The 14780-nt window shown below is 43.8% G+C and overlaps 1 protein-coding gene across 1 annotated transcript; it reads left to right on the forward strand.

The window, feature by feature from the left end:
* The first annotated feature begins 1817 nt into the window (after positions 1–1817).
* LOC114436142 (PAK4-inhibitor INKA2-like) lies at positions 1818–14005 on the forward strand. Its single transcript, XM_028406254.1, has 2 exons — positions 1818–2149; positions 11052–14005. Exons 1-2 carry the CDS (start codon positions 2078–2080, stop codon positions 12318–12320), a joined length of 1341 nt encoding a protein of 446 aa, XP_028262055.1. The 5' UTR covers positions 1818–2077; the 3' UTR covers positions 12321–14005.
* Positions 14006–14780: the final 775 nt, after the last annotated feature.

A 14780-nucleotide genomic window follows, 5' to 3' on the forward strand; every position in this document is an offset into this window, starting at 1 on the left:
AGTGGACTCATGGAGAAAAAGCAGCTGCAGGTCGGGGTCACATTTGGGATGAAACTGTAACATCTGAATCATCCTGAAACAGCTAACTGCTGAATGTTAAACAGACCCACATGTCATCATCTCACTCTGACTTACAGACCACAAATATACTACTTTATTCCTCCAGGTATTTTGCAATGAAGGCAACATATGGCCAAAGGACTCACTCTTAGTTCAAAAGACTTAAGTAGAAAACATAATAGTAGTGTAACCAGCAGCAACTGAGACTGAGAATCTGGGACTCAGAAATTATGCAGATGTGTTGAAAACTGCAGTTCCCTCTTCGGCCTCTGGGGGCTGCTTTCAATGTGAGCCATTCCCCAACAACGGCCATGTCAAAATAACCAAATTAACAACAGAAATAAATGTGTTTATTTTTCTTTACCTCACTAATTCACTTACTCAGAGAATCTCTGGTGGAGGTAGAGGTGGCAGAGGTCACTTCTCCTGATTGTTCTTTATCAATATAACATGAAGAAGAAGAAGCTCTGAAGCAGCTGTTGAAATGGCATCGAACAGAAACAGAGTTATAAATCAGCTGTGAGAACATGGAAGAAAACTATTATCATTTCCAGACTGTAAGTGTTTATGAAAGGAGATGATAACACATACAAGCCAGTAAAAGTTCTTCTTCCCCCTCTGAAGTCACGCTCAGATGATTTATTCAGTTTCATTGCTTTTGCAGTTAAAGCTTCACTTCCTCCTCCTCCTCCTCCTCCTCCTATCTCTCTCTCTCTTTTTGCATCTGTCGGATCATCTGGGATGCATCATCAACATCATGCAGACCTGTTATTAAAACTTCCAGATGACAGAAAGCAGGTCAGAGAGCACCAAGTTTCCTGACTAAGAAACTGCATGAGCAGCTAGGAAAAGATGGATTTGCGGTACAATAAAACTGCACATCTGTCCTGCATGTTTTCTGTTAATTCGAAGGCATTTTGGCTCAGCTAATGAACTATTTAATCACAGATTTCACCAGAATTCAGGTTTTTAGAAATTGCAACCCTGTGAGGTCATTTGCAGGGACATAGAGACAGTAGAATGACATTTTTGTGGCCTTCTCCATGTTTTTCCTGTGCTTCCCTTTCAGCTACATGTTTCCCTGACCTCGTCCAGACTGCAGGCGATAAAGTGAATGATTCATACGCTGCATGTGCAACCTTTCAGAGGAGTCAAATCCATACTGTGAGGAGGTGAGCGAGTGATAAACAACTTCCAGATAGGCAGGCTTGTATATGCAGTTCTTCCTTCCCACATGCTAATACAGCATCACATCCGAACCGCCCAACAAAAGCTGCACGGCTCAGGTGTTTCCTCTCTGAGCGCAGAGAAGGCGGCCAGGAAGCTGTGCCTATATGACGGGCTTCATGACACATATGGTTTCTTTTAGACACATCCTCCTTTAGCTTCCTCCTTCAGTCCAGTGTGGCTGCGGACTCTGTCAGTTTGCATCAGTCTGGTCTTTTCAGCTTCAAATATTTCCAGATGTTTTATATACAGAGATCTGTGAAATCATAATAAGCTGCTGTGAACAGTTGTGCTTACCCACAATAAAATGATGGATCCCTGTTTTATTGTAGGTTTGAATGAGATATGGTCTGCTGTCCTGAGACGCACGCTCATTGGAGGAAATTGGATGGGCAACGTAAGCGCTCCTCTTGAATGGGAAAATAGCAGAGAGAGGAAAAAACAGGCTGAGCAGCGCACACGCTCAGTCTGACAGCGGCCACTGACGCGGACTGAGCAGCTTTATGCAGCCACACACACACACAAAAAGGACCTCATAATCATTTTTTTTTTCTTTTGGAGTAAACACACATTTTCGTCATCAGGAGTCATCATTAATCCCAGCAGGATTCGCGTCATTACGAGCCGCGCGCGCATTCCTCAGCAGGATTTGCGCATCTCCAAATTGCGAATTCTTCACGAGAGGGCAGTTTTAATCTTCTCTGACCGGGAGAAGGATCGTTCGTGAAGTCATGCACGGGCGGCGACAGGCGACGCGTTTCATCTGAGGTTCTTTTATTTTGAAAAAAAGATGGAACAGCAGCTCTCCAAACCAGAATGCAGGAACATGGATTCGTGTCTGAGACGGCTGAAACAAGAACTGGTAGGTCCTGTTGTATTTACTTCTTAACTCTCATTGGAGGCAGTCCTTAAGAATGTTCTACTTTTTTAATATGCATTTTGATACATTTTATATGCAAATTGAGGCGACAAAACGGAAAAAATGTTATTTCCACGTAATTATTATAAAATCAATATATGTGGTTTTATTTTTCAAATTGTGCTCATATGTCTAACTCTTAGGGTACAAAGGGTGGATGTATGTCTTTAAATGGCTTTAATCTGTTGTGGGTTTAAAGCTGCAGGCACACCAGAGGCACATGTACACATCCCTCCTCTCTGTCCACACATCTGGGACAGATGTTTTAGGCTTAATGAGCTCAAGACGGTTTTTCTTTTAAGCAAGACTTACAGGTTCTTAAAGGAAATGTCAGAGTCACACCACAAACCTGCCCTGCTCTGTGTGTTGTATAGTAAATTCAATCATGTGTTGCAACAGACTGCTGTGAGCTTCCACAGGGGAGTGAATAAAATTGGCAGCTACAGAGTTTCATCACATTTTCATGCTCTAAATAAATCTGTCAGACTCCCTTATTTAATATCTTCACCATCTCCCCAGTGATAAAACAATGTGTCTAAAAGTAGCATGTTTTTATTTAGGAGTGCCATGTCCTATTGAAATCTGTAAGCTGCACACTCAGGTCCAGAATCATCTGGCAGGGACACGCTGCACACCCATTTTCAAAGGAGCCTTAACTGGCACAGATTTAATCTGGAATCCACTTCAAAGCAGACCTTGTTGGTGTTTTTTTGTCTCTTTCTCCAGCCCATAGAAAAGGCCTTGAATGACATGCATGTTTTGCAACATAATCTGCTCTGTGACTTCTTGACTCTCTGCTCCATATTAGCCACACGTCTGTGAAGTGGCACTTGAGATTTTAGGAGTGACTAGATGGCAGAAGGACGTGTTGTGTTATAGCTGCCATATCGCAGTTTGGTAACATAATAGAAAAAGTGTCGTGCCATGCAGAGGATCAAACAGGAGAACAGAGAGCAGATGCCGGTTAAAAAGCCGAGGCAGTCTCCTCCTGCTCGGGACCATGTGGGATGCAATCTGTTGTTCAGAAAATAAGAGGGCGTCACTGCCAAGGTTGTCACTTGTCTCTCCGCTGACGCCGATTTTGATCCAATGCTCACTGGAGAGTGGTAAACCGGCTCCATCTGCAACATGGAGATCACCAACATCTAACAACCGACTTACAGCTGCGAGTCAGGTCCCACCTCTGATATATTACCTATTTTGTAGGTGGTAATGTAGCTTTAAAGGATCATTGAAGACATCTTAGATCACTGCTAACCATGCTGCTGAGTTTTACTTCACCTCTGTGCTGCAGTTAAGATCAATTTATTTAAAAAAATGTATAAAGATGAATAACCCATCAATCTCAACAGTTGTTATCATAGTGTTTAGTTGCACATTGGTTTGACTGCAGTGCATTATAACCAAATGTTGTGGCAGAATTAGCACAAACGTGTGGGGCTGATTGCTCAACTACAAGTAGCCCAGTAATCACATCGAGTTGCTGCTTGGCTTTGGTTCATTTTTCTTTGCGTTTACATGAGCTCTTTTCTGATGGGAGGGTTTATTTTTTATGAATTGCCCAATCAGGAGCGAGCGACACGTCCAGGCCCAGCCAACATTACTTTCAGTTGACACACAGGTATATCATATATCAATCTATAGAGCTGTGTCAGCCTTTGTGTTTTGTGTCATACTGTATTACAATAGCATCTAAAGCCCTAAGTGGTATGTAATGTATTTGAAAGGAGTCTACAAAACACTAGCATACCCCTTTAAATCTTCATAATCTTCATGCAGTCTGGGACTATGAGCGTGGCATTTAAAGTCCGTGCAAAAGTCACGTAAATTACAACCATGAACTCATTGCGCCACACACAGAAACACAAGACCTGATGCCCTGTCAGCTCTAAAAGAAGGAGAGTGTCATATGAAAGTGTGAACACCGTGTCAGGGGTCACCGGTGTCATTCTGTGTGGGGCACAGTCAGGTCATGCTTCAACGTTTGACCCCGCGACCCGACGAGGTCTGAGGGCAATTCCTCCTGATTCCTGATCACCTTCAAGGCACCGAAGAAAAAAAATCTAAACCTGACAGATCAGTTAACAAGTCCATTTTTTGTTAGTCACACTAAAAACAATCTATCATCTCTATTTGTTCAAAGCAACTCATGCAGCACACAGACAGAGAGTCATGAAAAAGAAAACATAGTAAGCCCTTCCTGCCTACTTGAGCTGAAAACACAAATGCTGACATGCCTCTGACTCATGTTGTCTAAATGTAGGGCTCACACCTGCTACTGCGTCACCTCAGACACTCTAACATAAATCAGGGCTTTTGATATCATCACTGTTGAAGCTGATTTTACATGCATCATGCTCCTTTTATCCCTCTCACACCTGAGGCAAATTTCAAACACGACTGCCATCCTGGAATTTAACACCACAACCCGCAAAACATGAAGTCATGAAATCTGAGAGGAATAAGAGTCTCTTCTGGAAACTTCCATGCTCTTTGTTACCTTTTTGGCCGTTGGATCAGAAAAAACTGTACACAAAGCAGGGTAGCGGTTTAGCTCGTTTGTTTTGTGCCGTCCCTTGCGGCTCCTGTTCTTCCTTCCCCTCAGCTAAAATTGGCCCGACTCTAAGTGGCAGCTGTGGGGTTTGCGTGGATGATCATTGTGTTTGAGATGGAACCACGGACCTTTAACAAAGCCTGTTTATCACTAGAGGCTCACAAACATAACCTACTTTATCATGGTTCACAGGACAGAAAGTGAACTCACTACCCAAGACATCAGATTTATTTTATTCTAGGAGCTTTTGTTTCTTGAGACGGTTGAGCGGCTGCAGTGACCGCACACATACAGTAACACCGGTGTAAGTTCAAGCCTGTGCCTGATCTCCTGTTGGTTTCTCTGGAGATCAAACATTTATAATAGATGCTGCTCTCACTGAACGTCAGGTCAATATGCTCTCCCATGTCCTCAAGGCTCTCAAACAGCATTTTATGGAATTGTTGTGTAACTAACAGACAGTATAATAAGAGCCGTATAATGCGATAAAGCAGCTATAATGGGTTTATTTGGCCATTTAGGGGCAGGAATCTAGTCCTAGGAAGTACGGACTAAGTGCCTGCAGTCATGTGGAGAATAAATGATACAAAGAGGAAGAACATGGTGCAAGCTTACATACTACAGGCTCATATCCCAGCCAGAAATCTTAATCTTTAAGCTGCTGACAACAAAGTAGCAGACAGCACGCCATTGTAGGGAAAGCTTGAGCTAATTGCTGTATAAGACAGTTACACCTTTCACACAAAGACTGCCTGGCGTTGCCTTTTTTTTTTCCTTTGCAGCAGTGTAATGCTTCTTCAAAGGGGGATGCTGGTATTCTGTAATCATTAGTGCACCTTTGCATTGGTGTCTCACCTTGTTGCACTTGTTGTGCCAGTTTGTCCTCACACAGACGTTGATTTGGCACTGCTGTTGGCTTATTAAAGGTGTTCCGATAATGCCTCTGAACAATGCAGCCATGCACCTTTCACACAAAACAGAGGTGCAACACTTGCTACAGCCAGAATCCACAACTTTTATTCACCAGATCATTTTTAGCTGCATAATTCTAATCAAAGGCTCCATGGCAAAAACAGCTGCTCTCTGTAAAAACACAGTAATTGACATGAAAACCAGTGAAGATGCACGTGGGACTAAAACAATTTAAAGGAACTAAAATTCTTCATACAACTAAAAGAAGCCTGCAGAAATAATATGAGCTTCTGTACAGATGTAAAATATTGAGGACTTTATTCTAAAGGCCCGTATTGCAGCTCTCAGCTCTCACTCATTTTCTTCAGGAAGCATTCGTGTGATTCTGCACTCTCTCTGATGTTAAGAGGGGGACGGAGAATTGGATGAGCACTTTCACTGCCCACACGCACACAAGGCAGCTGACGTCAACAGCGGTGCTATCAAGCATCTATGTGACGATTATCGCTTTCAGTGAAGATTTCCAGCCAGGAAGACAACAGATTGGGTTCCAGGCTGTCTCCAAATATCATCTGCCAAAGATGATGATACAGATCCTCCTAATCATCCCGCGTCTCCCACAGCAGCATCATTTGTGATGCTGTAAATGAGTTCTAGCAGGAAACAAGCTATTAAACCGCCTCTCGGAAAAGGTCGTCAGGGAGCCTTTGCCGGACGGCACGTCTGACAAACAGTCATAGACTGAGGCTAAATTGATTTGATTTTAAAGAGCTAGTTTCCCTTTTTCCTCTTTCTCTCACTCTGGTATTGATATTTGGCTTCTTTTACTGAAACTCCTCAATTAGAGTGAATCAGCCCTTTAAATTTTTGCATTCTCTTTGGAGTCATCATGTCAGTCATGGAAGCATATACAATATGTCAGTCTGACTCATACAGCTGAAAGATTTGAAGTACAAAGTTCTGGTTCAAAACGTGGACGTCGGTTCTTAACAACCAATTTGTCATGACATCATACAAAAGGCATTTGTGCCCCGGAGTCTTCTGCTGCACATTATTCACATTTCTTCCTCTCCTGAATGTGACCCAGAGGACATTGGGACCAAACAGAGTCACCACTTCTCTCGTCAAAGACTCATTCATTACCAAAACGCAGTAATTTATTTCTTTCGGCGAAGGTTGCACAGCTTTATTGCCCTCTTGATCGTGACCTCGGGGGTTGCCCACAGCCGTGCAGTCACAGAGGCCGTCTCTGTACCCCCCCCCCCCCCCCCTCCTGGACACAGACCCTGTTAATGTCCTTGACCCACACAGCCCACCATTCATTTTTAATGAGGGGTGGAGGTGGAGGGAGGGTGGACCACAGTAACTCGGCCGCTCCTTCCAAACAGGAAGACCTTTTGGGTCTGATAACCTTGGCCTCACTGTTTCCTCCCCCCCTCCAGCTAGTAGTAACAAATAAACAACGACAGTGTAAAGCCAGAATGCAGCAAAGGCTTGCTTGTGATTTCTGGTGTTTATTTTTCACTCTAATAGTCCAGTTAATGTACGTGAGCAAGTGCAGCCGCACGCCTGCCACAGACACTGATTTCATTCACATGGAACAAGTCAGGACGTGTGCGGATGTGTGAGCTCAGTGTGTTTACACAGAGAATTTATTTCCCTCCCGTCCACAACCGTCAGAAGTAATATCAAGGCCACGATGGAGGCACATCTCAGCCGAGGAGGAGCAGTGATTTATTTATATGTGGTAATTAATTCACTTGCATGCATATTGAATGGCTGCATCTGCACGTTAGATGGATTTTGACTTCTTTTTTTTTTTAATTAAAATGCCCAGAACTTTTTAATAAGCCTCCATTCAATGTTAATTCAAGTCTCGCCAGCCTTTGTTCTTAAACTTTGAATTCATCCCTTGATTGGCAATTATGTCTGGTTGGCTGCAGCCGGAAGAAAGAGTGGGGAGAGAAGGGGGGCGACTTTGGACTCTCCCTGTGTGTCTTTCATTCGTTCAGTGAAATTTTCACTCAGTGTCTTTTTTTTTTTTTAGTAATCCACACTTGATGGATTAAATGGCCACAATATTTTGGGGGCTTTGGTTCAAAGAGAAGATTCAACCAAAACTTCACAAGTCTGCATTAATGATGCTGCAATAGTTTTCCTGCAGCCCCAGTTTCATCTCAATTCACTTACTAAGTTAGACAGACATTATTTCCTCACTTCCATTTTGCTGCTAAAGATCTTAAGACAAGGTCAGCCTCCTAGAGAGCCCCCTCAGCTGATTCACACATTTCAAACGTGAGACATCTCAGCCTTTCTACAACATCTGTGTCTAAACTAGAATGTGCCAGAGGACATTATTTTAGAGTCCCTTTTAGCATCCTGAGTAAAATGCCAGAGTGATGTTGAAAAGGCTGACATATTTGGGCCACAAAGTTCAGCCTTGAAATGGCAGCGGTGGAGCGCCTGGAGTTAGTTGGCATGCTAAAGGTGGAATAATAGGGTTTAGTTTACTACTGTTCCTCTGTTTGTTCCCCTGAGCGCAAAATGAATTATTAATATGGACTGAGAATAGAAATGCCAGTAAACAACAACTCTGAGGTTTTTAAATAGCTGTGGGGAGTGCCTGCATTTTGGGGCGTAATGGAAAAGTTGCATGTGAGTGTGAAACTACGTTGTTTTTGGTTAGCTTGTGCAAACAGGTGCGGCTTTTCAGACGGCATGCTCAAGAGATAAAATTTAAAAACCACATCTACATTAAAGTGGTTCAGATTCTACCTCAGCCAATCCCTGCATAAACATTACTGAAGCCATGATACATAACTCTGCACATCATCCCATCTTCAGTCTTGTTGACCTTTGATGTGGAGGAAGGTAAACCATAATTATTCGCTCTTTCCCAGCCGCTCCCACAACACAGGCGATTAAAGCTAATGAAGTCAGCCATATGTGGAAGGAACGGAGACAAGAGACAACCTGATTGTGATAATTACACGTACCTTCACTGCCTAATTTAGCCGTCCAGCGGGGAGCTCAGAGGCTTTTGTTGCCAGCATGTGCATTGATAGGCTTATTAACTGCTCTTAGAGGTTATTCACGCCCCCACGCACCTACTCAGCCATATGTTGGTGATGAGCAAAGTGCTTTAACCCAGGTGTTTAACACAAATACATTCTATTCTACCATTTCTACCATCTTCTACAGAATAACAAGTTAAAAATTTGAATTTTATCTACTTAACATTTCCTCAAAATCTAATAACCTAGTATTCTGTGAGATATTGAAAAAAAATCAGCACAATAATTTGGGATAAAGCCACCATTCAATTATTTTAACCCAAATCTGTTTGTTTGTTTGTTTTTAAACCAAAAAGTAAATATTTATTTCTGTTATACATTGGGGGATTTTAACATGGAGGATTGTGGGGAATAACTCAAAAGCCAGCCTCAAGTGGACATTTGAGGAACTGCAGGTTATTATTTTTTGAGTAATTTTTTTTCCTATCGTGAATGTTCATTCACATCTGAGTTGTGTTTTACTTTGACTTTTCTCCTAGTTTTGTTCTTACAATAATCCCATGACAATCCCAGATGTATTCTGATTCTGAATGTAAGCTATTCCAGCCTGGTACAAGTGGTGGACCAACAAACAACTTGCTGCCATCCCTACAGAGCAACGCTACTTCCCTGAGTTTAACATTTTATTTTAGAATTCACTATACATTTAGTGTTCATCTAAAAATGTGGTCCAAATTTATAGGCCTATATATACAGTATATAATTATATGTATGCTTACAGTTGTCTGTTTTCCCAGAAAACCACATTCTGTTCTCTCACGGTGCTTACACCTCTCTTTGTTTATGATGCTGCACTGTCAGTTGTCCCATGTAGCTACTTTTCCCACCTGGGGTCAACACAATCACTGCTCCCCCAAGATTTAGTATCACAGCCTGGTGTTGTTACACCTACACCCTACGACCCCCCCCCCTCTGTTCCTGTGTTCTTACAGTGTCATCCATAATTGAATGCATCAACAGTTTTCTCTTTGACATCTAAACATATGGCGATATCCCCCTCCTCCTCCTCCCCCTCCTCCCATCTATCCATCCCTGATCATACGGCTGACTCTCACTCGCAGCCTCCCCTCTTTCTCTCCGCTCATTGTCAATCGTGTTTCCGCCTGAGTGACCCCACTCCCCCCCTCCCCCCGCCTTATGGGGATTAAAGTCTAGACGGACAGTACTGATTGGCTGTCGCGCCCAGCGGTGTCCCCCCCATTGGAGAGCGATATATATAGAGGCAGTCAGAGTGATCCGTTTGAAAGGTGAGAGACAGTGACAGGCTGGCAGAGGTGCAGACCTACAGCAGACAGGGAGATCTATACCTGAAGCTTTGTGAGAGTTTATAGCAGGTAAGGTGTCTTTGTTATCGTTTATCATCAGGTTATTTACAGCTGAAATGCTGTTTTTAGATAGCAACGATATGTTCAGTTGCTGCGGTTTGAACTTATTGGCTCTGACTAGCTGTTGAAAGTGAAGGTGTGCTCTGCATATAAAATTCCTTAAATGTTTTCTTTCATTTTCCCACAGAAGTTTTATTTAAAAACTCCCTGCAGGTTAATCCATCAATCACTTGCCACCTTTGCCAACATGTGCATGATCTGAAAAGATGATGAGCTAAACGACAGTAAGAGAGTGATTCAGTCTGGGTCATTGACAGCAATGAGTCAAGCTTGCAAGTTAAAACACAGGTCAGGATGCTGCCTCTGGGCTTTCTGTCTGCCCTCAGGAGAAGACGGTTAGTCCAGGTCACATGACACAGGCTCTTAAACAGATGAGAACAGAAAGAGAGAGAGGAGGAGGAGGAGGAGGAAGATAAAAGCAGAGTGTGTGATTACTGCTGCAGAGAGGGAAGCATGACTGAAGACAAAGAGCTCGGAGGAAAGAGCAAAATATGAGGTAAAACATAAGGAAGGAAGCAAAAAGAAGAGTGAGGGGAAAAAAACAGAAAGCTGCTCTGTTTTACAGCTGTCAGTGCTTGGATCCTCTCTCATACACGCTGGCCATATGGGATCCTGGCCTGTCATCCAAAACTAGGTCACATGACCATGTAATTAAACAAGGTGCGCTGCCTGAAACCCGCAAGACTGCACAGAGGGAACACTACTATGAATGTTAACACTTAATGTGTTTAATGTCTCTGATAGTGTCAGCTCATGCAATTAAATTTGTGCTGGTGATAAATGGTGAATGTGAAGGGGGGAGGGCAGGGAGGAACTCATTCTTTGATAGATGAGAATGGTCTCCCGCTGGAGGCTGCGGAGAAATGACTGGACATTAGCTGAACCCTCCTATTTAATTTCCTCTCTCTGTCTCCTTGCAGCTGTCCATGAAAGAAGCTGGAGATGGCCTCCATGCTCAGATGAATTCAATGATGGGAGCCCTTCAGGAACTCAAACTTCTTCAGGTACAGACAGCGCTGGAAAGCCTTGATATTTCAGGGAGGCCCATTAACCGTGGCATGCCACATCCTACTCCGACCGCTCCTCCTGACCCTTCAGCTGCAGCAGCATCAGCTTTAGGAAGTGGTAATGGTTCCTGTTGTAGACAAACCAACCACCAAGAGCCAATCCCAAGTCCGATGCCAAGTCCAAGGCCGTCTTTGGAAAGCAGAAACAGCTTCACTCATGATGATCAGACTACATCGAGAAACAGGAGCAGCCTGGGAACCTCATCATCCTCTGCGTCCAGTCTGGAGAGTGAGAGTGAAAGCAGTGGAAGAAGCGGAAGGAGTGCAAGAAGCGAGAACGACCTCGAGTCTATACCCAAGAGGTGGTCCGGGTATGCAGCCCCTCAGGTGGAGTTCTACGGACCAGCGGTGGGAAACCCTCCGTCAGAGCCATATGCCTATCCACAGGCTCCACACCGAGCACATGTGGTGGATCTGCCAGGGATTCTGTACAGCCTCTCCAGAGAGGGCCCCTCTTTGGACAGCGACTACTCCCAGGACAGCACAGATGATGCAAGTGACTGGACTTCTTCACTCATGAGCCGCAGCCGCAACCGACAGCCCTTAGTGCTGGGTGATAATGTATTCGCAGACCTCGTAGGCAACTGGCTGGACCTGCCGGAGGTGGAGAGAGAGGAAGGAGAAGAAGAAGAAAGAAGGAAGAATAGAGAGGAGAGGACAATGGAAAGTGTGGCAGACAGGCCGGACACCCCGGCTCACCCGCTCCGCCTCAGCCGCTCACAGGAGATCTGCAGAAAGTTCTCGCTCACCACAAACATCTTTAAGAAGTTTCTGCGCAGCGTCCGGCCCGACAGGGACAAGCTTCTGAAAGAGAGACCCGGCTGGATGGCACCCGAGCTGCCAGAGGGAGACCTCTTCAAACGGCCGAAGAAACTGGTTCCTAAAAATTCAAAAGGCAGCTTTTACCTGCCATTCTGGGCAGGTGTACAGCAAGGCAAAGGCAGGCAATGTCTGCATCTTGCCGAGTCAGAGATGAACCACCACCAACATCCACACCATCAGCACTTCCCCCACTTCCACCAGCAGCCGTTTGCAGGGATTTATATAGACAGAAGGCAGCCAGAGTCTGGTCTGCAGAAAATGCAGCCCTTGTTTGACTACAACACAGCTGTGTGGGTCTGACAGTGAGTCTTGGGCCAACAGACTGCCAATGATGCCAGATTGAGTGTGTGACAGGTGCTTGGGGATTTTGGCTGCGATAGCGGGGAGTGTATGTATGGATGAATGAGAGGCCTAGATACAGTTATCTTCCAAAAATGAACAGATAAACACACACCAACAAACACATTTCTCTTGAGAGATGATCAGGGCAGCATTTTGTCTGACAACCGAAACCTCGTTTGCTGTGTGTGTGTATGAGTGAGAGACTTTTTACAGGATTTATGCTGCGAGTTTTGTATTATTTAAGTTCCTTCACACGTGTGCAAGTGAATTGTCTTAAAAGACGGTACGCTGAAACGGACATCTTACTCAGAATGTCAGCATAACTTTTTCACTTCAGTGCTTAACAGGACATACTCGTATTACTTTGCATCTATGAATAGGAACACCAACTGTTGAATTGCATGGTTTCTCTTTTTATAGGTGATGCTACAAACAGCTGTTACTGAACGCACTGCCACTAACCAGTCCCTTTTGTTTCCAAAAAGGCTTTGATGCATTGGAAACTCAGGTCTCATTCACCTTGCTCAGGAAATGAATGCTGCACAGGGGAAAACAATGAGACACTGCCGCATAGAAATAGGTTCAACGATGTCTCGTCTGATTTTATCTCACTCAGAAAAACATAACAGCAATACGGTGCATGATATATTTCAACGATTGCACATTAAACTTGGAGATTCTGTCCCTCATAATCGGCATCTGTTGTGCTCACTATCATGTTAGAAACTCTTCTCTGGCAGAAAGTCCTCATGGGGTTGTTGTGCAGAAAGGAGGGGGGGGGGGGTGAAGATGGCACAGCCACGAGTACTGACTAACTGACAGCCATCTGGTACCCGGACGTTACGTCATAAACCGCGTTCGCCACAAGCTCGATACAGAGATGCACAATGGGTTCATTTAATCCCAAAGCTTTGTGAATGAACTGAATGATGGTGGTTACAAACTGTACATACACAGGTGACTATGTTTTAATGGCTGTAAGAGGGATGAGATTACAGGTTAAGATCTGTGCCAGGCCAGATTAAATGTACAGAATATTGTACATATTATGTCATCAAACAAACAGCAGCAGTAGGAAGCACTTCCTCTAATATCCCATTGCATGATTTTCATTATTCTGCTCAAACATGTAAACAAAGTGCGAACACTTACACTTAATCCACAGACTGAAAAATTCATATTTGATCTGCAGTATTTATTCTCTTGTGTCATAATTAACTGTTTCAGTGTTTTCCATTTTCAAGCAGAAATCAAACCACAGCTTCCTTCACCAATTCCCTCAGGATTACAGATGACACTGCCCGACTCCAAAAGCAATGTTTTTATAGAAGACCACTGTTATGCAAGGACAATCTGATGCTCTAACATATTATAAACCAAAACAACAACAAAAAAAAAACATTTCACTCACTTTTCAAACTTAATACCAGACCAATCAATTTAGCCAGCAGGGATTAGGCCTCAGAGGTCCTTTGAGTGTCCTGGCCAGCCGATTCCATATGGTGTTGTCTCAGTATTCAGGTCAATACATACAGCACATTCAGAGGGTCCAACACACACACACACAGTTTTTGCTGAGACAGTCGTGCCATACGGCACAGTCTGAGATGTCACACACAGTATGTGTATGTAAATGTACCATTTATTTCCTACTATTAAAGCTGTCCATGTGTAATTCTCTGCACTGTTGTTGATATTTTTCATCAGGGTTCTGCGAACCTTCAGTAGTGACTATGTGTTATGTGCATTGTAGAACCATCACAGACTGTTTGTAAATTAAAACTGTTTTCAGAAAGAAATGTCACTCTGTGTCTTCACTTTTATCAGTGAAACATTGCGCCTAAACTGCAGGCTTGAAACTTTCCAGTGTGGGTGTGTTTACATGTACGTAGTATCCATGTTATTATGCCACTCAGAAAACAGCACCACATGTAAACACTGTTTCCTGGTTGCTGAGCATTGTCTGCTAGTAAACCTGTGAAAACCATCAGAAACCCAGATCAGTCTGTTAAACATTAGCTCCGCCTACCCTCTGTGGCGGATGACCACAGACATCCAGTTCCTGACACAGTAACTACATGAGTGGGTCACCATTTTGTCACCATGTTTGGCAGCTGTGACAAGCTGTGTCGTCAGCATTGCCACTTTAAAACTAACACTTTAAGGCTTTAATCTAGGATATCTTGGTGTGACGTATCAGGCGAAATGAAGTTAATACAAGAAAAACCATCAAACCCCAGCATCAAGCTTCTGCTTTCAGCTGTAGCTCTTAGTCTGATTTGTTTCTGCTCTGCTCTGCATCCTCCCTACAGTTAAGTGCTGCTGCATGACTAACAGGTTCATTGAGGGCAAAGTCAGCAAGTCACTCACAGCCTGTGCACTAAACTGCTTCTAAATCTGCACCACGACTCCATCAGC

This window comes from Parambassis ranga, chromosome 5 (genome assembly GCF_900634625.1).
Source record: "Parambassis ranga chromosome 5, fParRan2.1, whole genome shotgun sequence".
NCBI classification, from domain to species: Eukaryota; Metazoa; Chordata; class Actinopteri; family Ambassidae; genus Parambassis; species Parambassis ranga.